The 18,351-nt window shown below is 38.0% G+C and overlaps 1 protein-coding gene across 1 annotated transcript in view; it reads right to left on the reverse strand.

The window, feature by feature from the left end:
• Chm (CHM Rab escort protein) overlaps positions 1–18,351 on the reverse strand; it is a 159,960-nt gene that overhangs the window by 95,156 nt on the left and 46,453 nt on the right. The window contains exons 3-4 of the mRNA XM_051142168.1: positions 16,334–16,406; positions 15,047–15,171 (exon numbers count right to left, since the gene is read on the reverse strand). Of these exons, the coding sequence (XP_050998125.1) occupies positions 15,047–15,171; positions 16,334–16,406 (198 nt within the window). The remainder of the gene's footprint in view (positions 1–15,046; positions 15,172–16,333; positions 16,407–18,351) is intronic.

Consider the following 18,351-nt stretch of genomic DNA (forward strand, 5'->3'; position numbering starts at 1 on the left):
TGGAGCCTTCATTCCTATGTTTTAGTTTCTCTGGTATGGGAAGGTAGTCTGCAGGCTACTCAAAGAGAAACTTGGACATCAACCTAGCCACAAAACCTTGGACCTACAATCTGTCCTGGCTACAAGATGTGCTGGGACAGTGGTGGCACAAAACTTTTAGGAGTAACCAATCAGTGTCTGATTTAACTTGAGGCTCACTCCACAAGAGGGAGCCCATGCCTGACACTTGGATGACCAGAAAATGAAGAATGGATGTCCCAGAGACCTAGGGTAAAACAAGCATGACTGATAATGAAATGATTCCTGATATTCTGCTATACTCATAGATTTGTGCCTTGTCCAGTTGTCATCACAGAGGCTTCCTCCAGCAACAGATGAGAGTGGACACAGAAACCTATAGCCAGACATTATGCTGAGAGTCTATATTGGAAGTCTCCATTGGGTACATCTACTGGAGCTTAGGGAGCCCCACAGTAGATGGGGAGGAAGGATTATCAGAACCAGAGGGAATAGAGAAAACAGAACACAGCTCATTGAATCAACCAAGCAGGGCTCACATGGGCTCAGAGCTGCTGAAGCAGCAAGCACATAAAGACTGCATAATTTTGCACCAGACTCTTTGCATATATGTTAAGACTGTTAGCTTGGAGTTTCTGCGTGACTATTAGCAGTGAGTACAGGTATATCTCTGACTCTTTTGCCTGCTTTTGGGACTCTTCCTCCTGCTAGGTTGCCTTGTCCAGCTTTAGTGTGAGGGATTTTGCCTTGTCTTATTGTATACTGTTTTTGTCATGTTTGGTTGTTGTCTCTTACTGGCCCGTTCTTTTTTGATGAGAAAGAGAGGGAGGGGATCTAGGGGAGATAGGAGATGAGAGGATTTTGGAGAAGTAAGAAAATGGAAACTGTGGTCAAGATGTATTATATGAGAGAAGAATCTATTTTCAACAAAAAATTAAATGCCATCAAATTTATTGTTAAAATGTAATGATAAAGAAAGCAAAACATTAAATGTAGCCACTGGCCCATGACAGAGAAGCTAGGCAAGAAACCGGGCGCCTTATCTGTGAAGGCTGAGTGCTGAGAACCTGACCAGGAGTGACTTAGTTGTGGCCATAGTCATGAAGAAGGACAAGTGGACAGGAAGGGCTCAATAGGAAAGCTATTGTCAACCCCACACCACGGGAGTGCAATCTTCAGAAAGAAGCCAGGCCTTTCAAATGTATCAGGTTACAGCATAAATAAATCCAGATAAAGAAGAAAGAAAATATAATGACAACTTCAGTTAAATTTAGCTTGAATACCACATGATATCATTAATGATACAGCAAGAGTTTTCCTACGTAGGTAACAATAGTGAAGAAAAGACGTAAGTCCCAGTATTCCATGCCATCACTTGAGAAAGCCTAGGCAAGACAGTATCACATAGATTGCTCACCTGTAACATAGCTGTACACCCATTTACTTTACCTTCCCCAATAGTGTTATGAGATGAACCTAACTTCTGTGAAAAGTATTTAATAATCTCAAAAGAGTTAATCAAACTTAAAGCACAGGTTAAATCCAAAGTTTTATTAAACTGTCTGTAGAACAAAAGAAAAACTTCAAAACTTGTACCTACATTGTCTATCAAGATGGAAACTCTTTGGCCATATAAATACACAAAAATACTATTACAATTAACATTAAAAACAAAGGCTCAGCAGTTGAGACTGCTTGTTGCGTGTCCTATTTTCATGTTTGTTGCTATGATAAAACATTGATCAGCATTAACTTGGGAGAAAGTATCTATTAGGCTTACATGTTACAGTCCATTATGACAAGAAGCCAAAACAAGAACTCAAGGCAGAAATCTGGAGGTAGGAAATGAAGCAGAGACCTTAAAGGATTACTTCCTCTGGCTAGTTCAGTTACCTTTCTTCACTAGCTCAGGAAACCTGAATAAGGACTGAATTGCCCACAGTGAGCTGGGTCCTTCTATATCAATTTACAATTAGGAAAATTATCTCAGAGACATGCCGACAGGCCAACCTGCAGAGTGAATTTCTCAATGTTGCAACCTTTCCCCAAGTGACTCTAATTTTGCCAAGCTGATAAAAAATAACCAGCACACTGCTCTTGCAGAAAAACCTGGGTTTCAATGCCATGTCCAGCAGGTCAAAACTGCCTGTTAAGTCCAGCTCTAGAGGATCCAACACACTCTCCCAAAAGAACCCACACACATGTGGCATATAAGTACACATCCATACACATGAATAAAAATTAAAAAAATAAATCTTTAAAAATTAAACAAAGGAAAAGTTGTGATATGAAACATGATTTGTATGTCTTCTACAGTAATGTTCACATGTCTGAATTTGCTTTCATTTTGAAAATCAATAATATTTAAGGTGACAACTTTCAGCAAAAATTCCATGCCTAAAGATTAAACTAAGAAGTGACAGGATAATTAATTATACTGCACAGATAAGATTGAATATGACAACTTCTTTTATTACAGACTGTGATGAGAACAGCATGAAAATTGAGCATAGCAACTGATTTACTCAGTAGCTATCTCGTATATAAAGTAAAAAGAGATTTTATATAGTAAATGAAATCCATTATCCAAAGTTGGACAAGCTGAAAGCTAAAAGTCAAAACATTTCATTTAAGGTCTAATCAAAGGCTAACTAAATCAAATACTGTGGGGAATATGTAAGGCAAGAATTACTGGTTTTGGAATTTGTCCTACTTTGACAAACTAGTAAATTTCAACATCACATGTTGGTGATGTTCTTAGCTCTACAAGAAACATAAAAGCACAGTTCCAGCATAGGTGGCGAAGTTCCCAGCTCTATAGAAACATAAAAGCATACTACTACTCCCACTTTTCACTAAAAAACAAATTATTTTTGGAGTTTCACAAAGTGTAAGGCTGATACCTTAAAAAGTGACGAAGACACTAGAAACTGCTATGTCCTCACTTTACTCAGTAAAAAAATTCTTAACCAAAACGACAATATTCCGTGAACTTACAACCACTTATATTGTGGTTCACATATAAGCAGCATTTTCTAAAAAGATATTCCAATGCCAAAGAAAATTTTAGAACAGTTCAATTCAATTTTAGTAACTCAAATGAATTTTAGAACCATAAAAATGTATCTGCCAGACATAAGATGTTAGTGAGTTATAATCCCCCAAAAGAAGCTTTAAATTATAAAATACTAAAATGATCTTAAAATATGAATGATAAAATCAGCATCAATAATTTTAGTAAAACACAACTATCAAAATAGTTGATTTATAAGGCTAATTTGAATCTCAAAGACCATTAAAGGTAAATTGTAGTTTTAAATTTTTTATCCTAACTACAAATGCTGACTGTTTTATATAAGTGCATTTGCATTAATAATTGTTAAACTCTATCTGTAACTTAAAGAGTTTGGAGATATTAATTCCATTATCTAATATCACTTCTTAATTAATGGTAATAACCAGGGAGCACATCCAAATGAAAATACCATCTTGGTACCCTGTAATCCTTTACATGAGTTAAGAAAACCAAAACCAAAACCAAAACAACCCTGCCAACCAACTGGTTAATTTATTCAGCACAGGTGTTCACTATTTGTCACCTTCTACACATTTTCTTCCAGTATACCATGCTGTAGAAATCATGTATACACACACACACACACTTTGTCCTAAAGCCATTCATTTTTTATTTGCATGGTATATACTACTCAGTATTAGGTCACATTATCATACTTTCCAGCTGTTTACTCTTAAAATAAATATTGCATGACTACTCAAAAGAATTACAGAAATCAAGACTACCTGAACTGTTCCAGAAAATTTTATTAGTCCTGAATTTCTGCAATATAATATATTGTGGAAATGTCCCTAGTTGTTAGCAATGTAAATGTTTTTACACATTATAGAACGCAGCTCAAGCATCAACTTTTCCTTACATCTATCCCAGAACAAAACTTCATGGTGTTAGCAGCAGGTAACCTAGACTCCCCACTCAGCCATAACGGCCTTCTTGCTTTCTGTGGGATAAACTGAGTTCATGACAATTTACCAGGCTGAAGGCACCCAGCCATAGAAATGAGTCATGACTCATCAAAATTTTATTTTGTAACTGTATCTCATGCTTGGTGTGATAGATTTAAAAGTGTTTGTTCATGTACTTGCATTTTACCCAGAGTTAAGGTAGAATCCTTTGAAAGATCATCATAAAGTCTTTCTATAATAATAATGATGATTATCTCCCATATCTCTTTTTGGTAGAGAGATTTCTGTTATTTGTGGGAACTTATCCAGAATCATGACAACCATCTAGATAGTAGCCATCTAGGGACCCTAGATGGAAAGCTAAAAGTATAATATTGCTGCCTTAGTACTCCAAGGTGCATATGCTAAACTAGCTAGAAATCCTGTCCACCTGATACATTCATATCTACTTATCTGTTTCAACAACTTTTAATTGACATGCTTTGACAATTGATAGCCTAAAACAAACCTATACTATACAATGTTCAACAACTTGCTCTAAACTGAAAAGATGCATCACAGCTTACCATTTATTTTTTGTTTATTTCTTCTTATTGGACTAATGCCACTGAGAATATTGTTCAAGGAGTTTACTATTTGCATTTAGAGTTCAAAATGAAGAAGTGAAATTTCAGATTCCTGTCACAATAAAATCTTCATCTTTGATACCATAACAATCCACTAAAAAGTTGGTTCATTGAAATTTAAGAATTACAAGGGCCGAAAATAGCTCAGAGGTTAAGAGCACTGACTGCTCGTCTACAGGTCCTGAGTTCAATTCCCAGGAACCACAGGGTAGTTCACAACCATCTATAATGGGATCCAATGCCTTCTTCTGGCCTGCATGCTCTATATGCAGACAGAGTATACATGAAATTAATTAATTAATTAACTAATCTATGTTTAAGAAGCATATTTTCATTTTGGTTTGCCTTTGTATCAGAAGGGGGAAAACAATAGTCTTTTATATTCAAAAACAGAAAAGAAAACAACATATGTTGTTGATTTACGTTTAGAATAATATAATTTCCTCTTACTAGGTTACTGGGTTCAGTGAGGAAAGGCAGTTGCTGCCAATACTGATAGCCTGAGTTTGAGTCCAAGCATTACATGGTAGAAAAGAGAAAACTGACTCCAGCAAGTTTTCTGACTTCCACACATGTGCATGTGATCATATACTCACACATACTCATATACTCACACAAACATGCATACATATAAAGACAAATAAAATTAATAAAAAAATATCTTCTTACTAATGAAAAAAACCTAAGTATGACCCAAGCCTGTACAAGACTTAAAGCTAGAAATAATGGCTAGAGTACTTTCCCCTTATAAACTAAGAAATATTCTACAATCACAACAAATCAAGGATACTGGAATATCATATGTCCTCATGAGTTTAAAACTCAAGGCTGGGCAGTATAGCACGTTCCTCTCCCACAAAATCAAAAACAAAACCGAAAAGGACAATGAAAACAGCAAGAGATTCTGACTTAGAACCTACGAGTTGGAATCCTGGCTCTCTGAGCACTGCCCCTCACTAAACATCAGTTTATCTACTTGTAACAACTCATGCAACTCTGGGTTTGGCTTTGGCACAGAATAAAGGAAAGAAATATAGTAAGACATATAAAGAAGGGCTAGAGCAACTGCTATAAAAATAATGACCAACAACTGCAGGTACTTTTTTTTCCCTTCACTTTCCTTAGTAAATCTTTGAATATCAGAAACATTAGAATATTCAAGAGGCAACACTGACAATAAAACTGGGACAAAGACATCTCCACATTATCCTAGAGTCTAATATTAATGTGAATGGCATTCTTAGGTTGGGGAGTAGAGAGAATATCCACCTAATCCTTATGCCATAAACAAAAAATAACTCAAGGTGGATCATGGATGGAAACGTATAATATATAACTATAGGACATACTTTTCAATGAGCCAAAGTCTTCTAGAAGTACATCAAAGTGAAGCTATCTCAGACTCGATGCCAAAACATAATACACCAAAGGAAAAATGAATAAATGGCATCTCATTAAAATTTACAAAGCCAAGGGATTCCAAGATGGCGCCGACCATTAAGCCACATATCTGATCTACTCCGTGGAGACCAGAGACATAGGAGGAGCAACAGATTGCTGGACTTTGAGAACTGTAGGTGAGTGGGGCCCCAAAGGCCACAGACCAAACAGGGGGCCTAACCCCTGGGTCAGGCAACATCCCGGAGGTGCTAAACGCACTCCCCAAACTCTGAGATGGAACCCACATGCAAACTGCAGCCTGTATATAAAGCACAGACTCGCTGTTTGGGGAGGGGTTTTTCCAGAGTCGCCAGCCAGAGCAATCTCAGCGAAGAGGGTGAATCTGCCCTAGGATTCCTCCTTCCGCACCACCCCAAACTGCAGAGGTCACCCGCCCAGGCCAACTGAAAACACAGGCAGCGGGACCCAACAGAGACAGTTATAGTGGGACTACAGCTCAATGGCCATCCCGCCTAGGCCGACTAAAAACACAGGCGACATGACCCAACAGAGATCGTTATACTGGGACTACAGCTCGATGGCCATTGGGGCCAAACTTAACACCAATCACAGCGGACTGAGCCTACAAACAGCGGCAGTGAGAAATCAGCTTGAGCGGCTTCCACAGACCCATCGGGAGACGTGGGTCTTGCCCAGAGCTATAGCTGAACTTATTTGCCCTGTGGGAAGACCTGGGTACGCGGGCTTCAACCAGAGCTCTGCAACCCTTTTGTCCCTACCCAGCCGCAAGGCACTGGTCCTACGCTCTGCTCCCCGCTCCCCGCTCCCGGCACGTGAGAGCCCAGCTGGAGATCCTGGCCCAAGCAAGGCAGGCACTCTCTCATTATCGGGAGACGAGAAGTGGATGGGTCGTGTTTGCAGTGTCTAATTGCTGACCCAGAGTGTGAGGGGGCCCACATACCCTGGCAGGAAGATTTGGATCCGTGAGTGGCCGCCAGAGCTCTGCAGAGCCAGTCTTACTAACTGCCCAGCCACAAGGCCCTGGCACTGCGCTCCCTGCTCCCTGAATGAGAGTGTCCAGTGGAGATCCTGGCCAAGCAAGGCAGACACTCTCACTTTATTGGGAGTCGAAAAGAGGGTCTTGCTTGCAGTGCCTAACTGCTGACCAAGAGCGACCTTGGTCCCTCTAGGCATATAGTACTGGGAGAGGTTGGACACTGCTACAGGGTATAGAGGCAGAGCTAAAAGACAGTTACACCCCCAGAAGATCTGATCTACCTGGGGCCTTGACTGCAAATCCACAGAAAGGACAGGCAGCTTAGATCAACCTACTCAGCCAGAAGGTTTGTGTGTGAACCTTATTCTAGGTCCCAAGACTACTGATCTGAATTACGGCAGTAAAGTCCAAACAGATATCTACTTTGTCTGGCTCAGCCTGGAACCCAGGGGGTAGACGAAAACCACCAGGAGTGAAACCGGATCACCCACCTGTTCCACAAAAATACCCCCTGATCCCCACAGGCAAGAGCACCTAACCTATAATCAGTCATCAATTAACCACTCTCAACCAGCGAAGGTAACTACAAAATACCTTCCAACACCAGAGCCATCAAAATGACAAGAGGGCAGCGTAAGAATCCTATCAAAAACCAAAACAGTTTGACATCTACGGATTCCAACATTCCCAATGAAAACAACCTAGAGAACCTAACAGCAATGGATAGGCAAGAAAATGACCTCAAGTCCTTAGTAAAGAAGATGATAATGGAAGAAACAAATAAAATCTGTAAACAAATGCAGGAGGAGGCAAATAAGAGGGCTAAAGAGTTAAAAGAGACATATAAAAAGGCAATTGAAGAACTTCAGAAAAATATAAATAACCAGATGATGGAAATCATTACAACAGTCCAAGACATGAAGATAAAAATGGAAGCTATGATGCAGGAACACACAGAAGAAAAACGTGATCAAGAGGCTGCAAAGAGGAAAGCAAGCATCTCAGAGGTGGCCTTATCTAACAGATTGCAAGAAATGGAAGAACGAATATCAGGACTTGAAGATACAATCGCAGAACTGGAAACAACCATTCAGGGAAATGCTAAATCTGAAAAGTTCCTGACACAGAACATTCAACAATTAAAAGACCACACGAAGAGACGAAACTTGCGAATAATAGGGATACAGGAGAAACTGGACAGCCGACCCCACAGCCCAGAGCACATCTTTAATCAAATAATGGAGGAGAATTTTCCCAATTTGAAGAAAGAGATGCGTATGAGCATACAAGAGGCCTACAGAACACCAAATAGAATAGACCTGAAAAGAAAATCTTCCCGCCACATAATAATAACAACACAAAATATACAGAACAAGGAAAAAATATTGAAAGCGGCAAGAGAAAAAGGCCGAGTAACATACGAAGGCAAACCTATCAGAATTACTCCTGATTTCTCAGCAGAGACCATGAAAGCCAGAAGGGCCTGGACAGAGGTTATGCAAACCCTAAGAGAACACAGATACCAGGCAAGACTACTATATCCAGCAAAATTATCAATAACCATTGACGGAGAAGACAAGTTATTTCATGACGAAAACAAATTCAAACAGTACCTAGCCACAAATCCAGCTTTACAGAAGCTATTAGAAGGAAAACTCCACCCCAACTGGTCAAACTACAACCAAAACTACATAGGAAATATGTAAATATACCATTGCAAAATCACAACCCCACAAAATCTCAACTGTTACAAATACCAAAAATGAAGGGACTTACCAATCACTGGTCATTAATATCTCTCAACGTCAATGGTCTCAACTCTCCAATAAAAAGACACAGACTAACGGAATGGATGCATAAACATGACCCAACATTCTTCTGTATAAAGAAACACACCTCAACCACAAGGACAGACATTGCCTCAGAGTAAAAGGTTGGGGAAAAATATTCCAAGCAAATGGTCACAAGAAGCAAGCTGGGGTAGCCATTCTAACATCTAATAAAATAGACTTTCAACCAAAATTAATCAAACGAGATGAGGATGGTCACTTCGTACTCGTCAAAGGTAAAGTCAACCAAGAAGACATCACAATTTTGAACATCTATGTTAAGAATACAAGGGCTCCCACATTTGTATAAGACTAATTAACAAAGCTTGCCCCACTCATTGATACCCACACAATAATAGTGGGAGACATCAACACCCCTCTTTCACTCAAGGATAGGTCTTTGAATCAAAAAATAAGCCGGGAAATAACCTCATTAATCAACGTCATGAATCAAATGGATCTAACAGATATCTGCAGAACTTTCCACCCAAATGCAAAGGATTATACCTTTTTCTCAGCACCCCATGGAACGTTCTCTAAAATTGATCACATAGTTGGTCATGAAGCAAACCTCAATAGATACAAGAAGATTGAAATAATACCTTGTATCTTATCAGATCACCATGGTCTAAGGCTGGACTTCAACAACAACAGAAATAACAAAAAGCATACTAACACGTGGAAACTAAACAACTTTCTACTTAATGACACATGGGTCACGGAAGAAATAAGGGAAGAAATAAAAGACTTCCTGAAATTCAATGAAAATTATGGAACAACATACCCAAATTTGTGGGACACATTGAAAGCAGTGCTAAGAGGAAAATTCATAGCACTAAGCGCCTTCAAAAAGAAAAAGGAATCATCCCACATAAACAACCTAACAACACATCTGGAAGCTCTAGAAAAAAAGAAGCAGAAACACCCAAGAGGAGTAGACGCCTAGAAATAATCAAACTCAGGCCTGAAATCAATAAATTAGAAACAAAGAGAACAATCCAAAGAATCAACAAAACCAAGAGTTGGTTCTTTGAAAAAATTAACAAGATAGACAAACCGTTAGCCAATCTAACTAAAAGACAGAGAAACACTATCCAAATTAACAAAATCAGAAATGAAAAGGGAGACATAACAACAGACACTGAAGAAATACAAAGAATCGTAAGAACCTACTTTAAAGGCATTTATGCCACAAAATTAGAAAATTTAACGAAATAGACAAATTTCTCGCCCGATTCTATTTGCTAAAATTGAACCAAGTCCAGATAAACAAATTAAATAGCCCTATTTCACCTATAGAAATAGAAGCAACCATTGATAGTCTCCCAACCAAAAAAAGCCCAGGGCCAGATGGTTTCAGTGCAGAATTCTACCAGACCTTCAAAGAGGAGCTAATACCAATACTATTTAAGCTATTCCAAAAGATAGAAATGGACGGAATACTACCAAATTCCATCTATGAGGCCACAGTCACATTGATACCTAAACCTCACAAAGATCCAACAAAAAAAGAGAATTTCAGACCAATTTCTCTTATGAACATTGATGCAAAAATGCTCAACAAAATTCTCGCAAAGCGAATACAACAGCATATCAAAGACATCATTCACCATGACCACGTAGGCTTCATTCCAGGCATGCAGGGATGGTTTAACATATGGGAATCCATCAATGTAATCCACCATATAAACAAACTGAAAGAGAAAAACCACATGTTCATCTCTTTAGATGCAGAAAAAGCATTTGACAAAATCCAGCACCCATTTATGTTCAAAGTTTTGGAGAGCTCGGGAATACAAGGCACTTATCTAAACATAATAAAGGCCATATACAGCAAACCAACAGCGAACATTAAATTAAATGGAGAGATACTCAAGGAAATTCCTCTAAAATCGGGAACCAGACAAGGCTGCCCCTTGTCCCCTTATCTCTTCAATATAGTTCTTGAAGTTCTAGCCACAGCAATAAGACAGAAAAAGGAGATCAAGGAGGTCCAAATGGGAAAGGAAGAAGTCAAATTATCCCTATTTGCAGATGATATGATAGTGTATATAAGTGACCCACAAAATTCCACCAGAGAACTCCTACAGCTGATAAACACCTTCAGCAAATTGGCAGGATACAAAATAAACTCAAAAAAGTCAGTAGCTTTTCTGTATACAAATGACAAACAGGCAGAGGAAGAAATTAGGAAAACTATTCCCTTCACGATAGCCACAAACAATATAAAATATCTAGGAGTAACTCTAACCAAGCAAGTGAAGGACTTACTCGAAAAAAAACTTCAGACCTCTAAAGAAAGAGATTGAAGATGACATGAGAAGATGGAGGGATTTACCTTGTTCGTGGATCGGGAGAATCAACATAGTAAAAATGGCCATCTTACCAAAAGCAATTTACAGATTCAACGCAATCCCTATCAAAATACCTACAAAATACTTTGAAGATATTGAAAGATCAATTCTCAAATTCATATGGAGAAATAGAAAACCCAGAATAGCAAAAACAATCCTATACAACAAAAGATCCTCTGGAGGAATCTCCATACCTGATCTCAAGCTGTACTACAGAGCAACAGTAATTAAAACAGCATGGTACTGGCAAAGCAATAGACTGGTGGATCAATGGAATCTAATCGAAGACCCAGAGATGAATCCACACACATTTGCTCACTTGATTTTTGACAAAGAAGCCAAATCTATTCAATGGAAAAAGGATAGCATCTTCAACAAATGGTGCTGGTCTAACTGGATGTCTACATGTAGAAAAATACAATTAGACCCTTATTTGTCACCATGCACAAAACTCAAGTCTAAGTGGATTAAAGACCTCAACTTAAAACCAGAGACATTAATTCAGTTAGAGGAAAAAGTGGGGAAGAGCCTGGGACACATAGGCACAGGAAACAACTTCCTGAACAGTACACCAACAGCCCAGGCCTTAATGTTGACAATTAATAAATGGGACCTCATGAGGCTGAGAAGCTTCTGTAAGGCAGGAGACACTGTCAAGAGAACAAAGCGACAGCCTTCAGAATGGGAAAAGATCTTCACCAACCCTTCATCTGACAAAGGTTTAATATTCAAAATATATAAAGAACTCAAGAAATTAAACACCACAAAACCAAACAACCCAGTTGCGAAATGGGGCTTGGAACTTAACAGAGAATTCTCAACAGAGGAATATCAAATGGCTGAGAAACACTTAAAGAAGTGCTCGTCCTCGTTAGTCATCAGAGAAATGCAAATCAAAACAACACTGAGATTCCATCTTACACCCATCAGAATGGCTAAGATCAAAAACTCAAATGACACCACATGTTGGTGAGGATGTGGAGAGAGAGGAACACTCCTTCATTGCTGGTGGGAATGCAAACTAGTACAACCACTTTGGAAAGCTATCTGGCGCTTTCTCAGAAAAATGGAAATATGGCTTCCTCAAGACCCAGCTATCGCACTCCTTGGAATATACCCAGAAAATGCCCTACCACACAACAGGGACATATGCTCAACCATGTTCATAGCTGCTCTATACATAAAAGCCAGAACATGGAAACAGCCTAAGTGTCCCTCAGTAGAAGAATGGACTAAGAAACTGTGGTATATTTACACGATGGAATACTACTCAGCTATTAAAAATTTGTGGACAAATGGATTGATCTAGAAATTATCATGAGTGAGTTCACCCAGAAGCAAAAAGAGACAAACGGTATATACTCACTTATATCAAAACACTAGTCCAAGGGATACGTGCCATGAAAATCTTTACTTACCAAGAAAGTGGGTCAGAGGAGAGGATATCCGATTGAGACTTTAGGCAAGAGTAGCATGGAAGAAAGAGGAAATAGTAGGACTCACAGGGTCCTGGAAACCTACAAGAAGAACTTTATGACAGGCAGATCTGGATCCTGGGGTCCTCCTCAAACTAAGGCACCAGCCAAGGAGAATATGGGCAGTAAGGTTCGAACCCCTACCAAAACCTAGCCCACGAACATGACACTCTCCACCGTTGAGTGGAGAGTGAGATCTGACTCTCACCCGAACTCTGGTGCCCCTTTTCTGACCATGTCCCCCAGATGGGGAGACCTGGTGGCACTCAGAGGAAGGATAGCTAGTTACCAAGAAGAGACTTGATATTCTGAGAGCATATATAGGGGGAGGAGGTCTCCCTCGGTCACAGACATAGGGGAGGGGAGAAGGGGAGAAATGGGAGGGAGGGAAGAATGGGAGGAAACAGGGGAAGGGCTAACAATCGAGATGTAATATGAATAAATTAATAAAAAAAAAGATGAAAAAAAATTTACAAAGCCTGCTCTATAAAATATCTTGTTTAAAGAGGATGAAAAGACAAGTTACAGATCAGAGGAAAGTATTCTTAAGCTGCACAGTTAACAAAAAACAAATAAATTGTACAACCAATAAGAAAAAAAATCAATTCAATTTTCCTTGATGGGAAGGCCCGTTGGCACTCGGAGGAAGGATAGCAGACTACCAAGAAGAAACTTGATACCCTAACATCATATTCAAGGGGAGGACGTCCCCATCAGTCACAGTCATAGGGAAGGGGAATGGGGTGAAAGCGGGAGGGAGGGAGGAATGGGAGGATGCACAGGATGGGATAGCAATTGAGATGTAATACAAATGATTTTATTTTTCAATTAAAAAAAACAACTATACTTTTTCAAAAAAAGATGTAAAAGGTATCAATCATCAGAAAGCTCACCAAAAACACACACAAATGCCAAAAAAGTACAGGAAATGACATACGAAAGTAGCCATCAGTGAAATTCCCACTAATATCAATTGGTAGAGCGCTTGCATAGCTTACACAAAGCAGTACATTTGAATCCTAGCATTGCATAAACATGCAGAGGGGTGCACACCTGTAATCTCAGCACTATAGAAGGATGAGGCATGAGGACAGACAGGAGCTCAATGCTAGCCTAAACTATAACAACAACACCACCTAGTGTCAAACATTCAAGAGAAATAAAAATAAAAGGAGTGATCCCATTGATCTACCTCATGTCCAAATAGGGTAAGAGACAACAGCCCCTTGCAACAGATAATAGGAACATAAACAACTAAGAAGCCTGTGTATATCAAAGGGAACTGTCAATCGAGTGAAGAGGCAGCCCATAGAAGAAAACCTTTGCCAGCTCTAGTTCTGACAGAGGATTGGTGACTAGTATACACAACAAATTTAAACACTAAACATCAAGAAGACAAACCTAATTTAAAAATAGAAGATCTATTGTTAGTTAATTTGAGAAGCATCACACTGAATTCTATTATAGGGGTTAGGCCACACTTATATAGCAGTGCATAAAAATTGTCTTTAGTCAGCTGGGTGCAGTGGCACATACCTGTAATCCCAGTACTTTGGGATGTAGAGGCAGGAGGATCTGTGTGAGTTTGAGGGTACCCTGATCTACAAAGCAAGTCCAGGACAGCAAAGACTACACAGGAAATCCTTTCTTGGGACCAAAAAAAAAGAAAGAAAGAAAGAAAAAAGGAAGGAAGGAAAAGCAAAAACAAAACAAAAGAAACATAGATTTCCCTTTGTCTACATTTGTATTTTTCTTAAAAATTATTTTATGTATATCAGTGTTCTGCCTATATGTACATATGTATACAACATGCATACTTGGTGTCCAAAGATAGTAAGACCAGGGAATAAGAGCTCCCGGAACTGGAGTTATGAATGGTTGTGAACCACCATGTTGGTGCTAGGAACAAAATCTGGATCCTCTGAAAGAGTAGCAAGTGCTCTGATCATGTGAGCCATCTCTTGAGCTGTCAGTCTACTTTCTTATACCACCAAGGACTACCTGCCCACTGGTGGCACTGCTTCCTCCTCTATCAATCTTTAATTAACAAACTGGCCCCACAGACTTGCCTACAGGCCTAGAAGCATTTTCTCAATGAAAGCTACACCTTTGTAGATGGCCATAGCTTGTGTGAAGATAACACACTATTCAGCAGACTAATGTCACACAGGATTGTTACAAAGATAAAATGAAATGCATGGTATTAATGTTAGATGTTATTATTCTGAAAACTAGAGAACACTGAAAGTTACAGTTAAAAAGGAGGGAAAGCCAATGTATCAACTTTACTGTAGTAGCATCCTTATTCTGAAGGAGGGTGAGATGGGAAAGGTCTTATTTAATGCTATGTAAATAATTTTCATACCTGGCATAACAAAATACTTCTACATGTTGAATTGTTCTGTCCTTGCTACTAAGAAGAATAGCTTCCTCGTTTTCAAGTATCTGTTCTTGCCACATTGAATTTTCAATCACAACGTCACTGTTTTCCTAAACAAAACACAGAAAAGGAATTTTAACTAAATAGCAAGCTATGATCTAAAATTTCTGAAGAAAAATTCTATCTTATCTTCAATTAATGTTTTTATTTTTATCAAAAAAAATCAATAACTTCAGAGTATCTGAACTGAGTCCAGTAGTGTGCCTGCTTCAGAAGCAGAGGAAAACAAGGTATAAAATCTACCAAAAGCCAATTTTGGTAGATAGCTGTCTATGAGGCCTTGTTCTGTCTGGAAGACGCTATTTCCTTGAAGTTATCCACCATCCTTGTCTCTTACAAACTTTCCGTCCCCTCTTCTGCATAGATCCCTGAGCTCTGATAGGAGAGGTATGATATGATAAAGATATCCCATTTAGGGCTAAGCATTTTAAAGTCTCTCACTCTAAATGTTATCCAGTAGACCACACCCATTTTATGCAATGGCATTTAAATATAACATCACTGCATCTTTATCATACATATTTGTGTCTTCAAGAGAGCCACTATTTACATACTCCATTAAATCAATGAAAGTACCTATCATGCTTAGTAGAGTAAATGAATACTGTTAAGTATGTAATAATTCTTAGGTAACTTAATACAGTTTCCTGGAATATTATCATTCTTTTTCCCCAAGCTTCTCAGCTAATTTGAATGTAAGATATTCTCAGCAAATTTTCATTTCAAGCCACATATACCAATTTACATAAAATGTACCTTATAAAGGTGTTAAATTACAAAGCATGACTAAATCTCCACAGCACACTACCAATTACCTCTAGAACCCCTTCTTTATGGTGGGTATTCAATAGCTACAGGAATAAAAAGCTACTTTTAGAAAAACAACTCCTGAACTTAAATTTTTTTCTTTTAAGAGTTTCTGACATGTGACAGAAATAAACATATAAACCAGAGAATATTGATATTCATTGCTTTTGTTAAAAAGAACACCTAATAAGTGGTATTTTACGATGGCTAAGAAATTTTCTGTGAATGATTATGAGGATATCTTTTATATAACAGCTTAAAAGTGTGCATATTTTTATCAAATAAATGAATGAAAATAAGGTAACTCTCTCATATGACAAAAAAAGAAAATATTTCTTCAATGAATGGACATTACCTAACACAAGATATAACATAGTGACTTGCAATATCAGATATAAACTTTACCTGGTATTCCTTTAGCCAGGACAACAGCCCTGAAAAGCTGAAACTTGCCCAGTTTCCTCCATAGTAGCTTCGTCTGTAACAATGAAAATAAAAGCATAAAAATCAAGTCACTGATCTCCATAAACTAAGCCATCATTGACCTTTAAACACATATTATTTTCTAATACTGCTGCCTCAAGTATAGCACACTAATTGAGTGGTTGGGATAAGAAGAAATAGTCAAGGGAAGTAAATGGTTATTCTCAAATTTCAAAGGCAATTTTTCCTGATGTAACAGCTTAACATGCCTTGCCTTACAGAGTTTTCTTCAGGGATCATAGGGAAACACAGTTTCCAATCACCAGCATAAGGAGTTCCAGTGTTGATCACCATAATAGTTAAAAGAGTCATAGTGCTGGGCACTGATGGTATGCTCTCTCTAAATTGATAAACTTCCAAAATTATAGGTCAGCTTCTTTAGAAATGATACAATTACCCTATGATCCATATTTTTAAATGTCATTTTTCATCATATTAATGGACCCAAAGTGATAATAACATCAAGAGAAAAATGTGTAAACAAGGTATGATATATCCACAGAATATATAACTTTTAGCAGTGTGAAAGGATGAAATACTGAAACAAACAACAACATAGGTCACTTTTAAAAAGTTATTCTGAATGAGAGAGTAAGCCACAGAGTATATATTGCATGATTGTGATATTCAAGAACAAGTTAAATTAATCTATGATTTTAAAAAAGAACACAGAAAGACCCTACAAAGAAAGATAGTTTCAGACCAATTTCTCTTATGAACATTGACGCAAAAATACTCAAGAAAATACTTCCAAACCGATTCTAAGAATACATCAAAATATTATTCACCATGACCAGTAGGCTTCATACCAGGTATGCAGGGATGGTTCAATATACAGAAATATATCAACGTACTCCATCATATAAGTAAACTGAAGAAAGAAACACATGATCATCTCCTTAGATGCTAAAAAAGCATTCGACAAAATCCAACACCCATTCATGTTTAAGTCTTGGAGATAGTAGAAATACAAGGCATATACCTCAATACAATAAAAGCAATATACAGTAAGCCTATAGCAAACATCAAACTAAATAGAGAGAAACTTAACTCTATTCCATTGAAATCAGGGAAAAGGCAAGGCGGTCCACTCCATATCTCTTCAACACAGTACTTGAAGTTCTAGCTAGAGGAATAAGACAACCAAAAGAGATCAAGGGGATAAAAATAGGAAAGGAAGAAGTCAAACTATCATTATTTGCAGATAACATAATAGTATACATAAGTGACCATAAAAATTCCACCAAGAGACTTCTGAAGCTGATAAACACCTTCAGTAAAGTTGCTGGATACAAAGTCAACTCAAAAAAAAAAAAAAAAAAAAAAAAAAAAAATCAGTAGCCCTGCTCTATACAAATGACAAACAGGCTGAGAGAGAAATTATGGAATCTATACCCTCATGATCGCCACAAAGGGTGTAAAGTATCTTTGTGTAACTCTAACCAAACTAGTGAAAGACTTATATGAAAAAAATCTCAAGTCTCTAAAGAAATAAACAGAAGAAGATATCAGGAGATGGAAAGTCGTCCCATGTTCATGGATCGGGAGAAACAAGATAGTAAAAATGTCTATCTTACCAAAAGCAATCTATAGATTTAATGCAATTCCCATCAAAATTCCAAGACAATTCTTTACCGACCTTGAAAGACCACTTTTCAACTTCATATGGAAAAACAAAAAACCCAGAATAGCTAAAACAATCCTGAACAATAAAAGATCTTCTAGAGGAATCTCCATCCCAGATCTCAAGACCAACAGTAATAAAAACAGCATGGTACTGGTATGGTAATATACTGATTGACTAGTGGAATTGAATAGAAGACCCTGAAATAAAGCCAAACATCTATGGGCATTTGATTTTTGATGAAGAAGCCAAATCCATACAATAGAGAAAAGATAGCATCTTCAACAAATGGTGTTGGTCTAACTGGATGGCTATG

Source organism: Acomys russatus, chromosome X (assembly GCF_903995435.1).
Source record: "Acomys russatus chromosome X, mAcoRus1.1, whole genome shotgun sequence".
Classification (NCBI taxonomy): domain Eukaryota; kingdom Metazoa; phylum Chordata; class Mammalia; order Rodentia; family Muridae; genus Acomys; species Acomys russatus.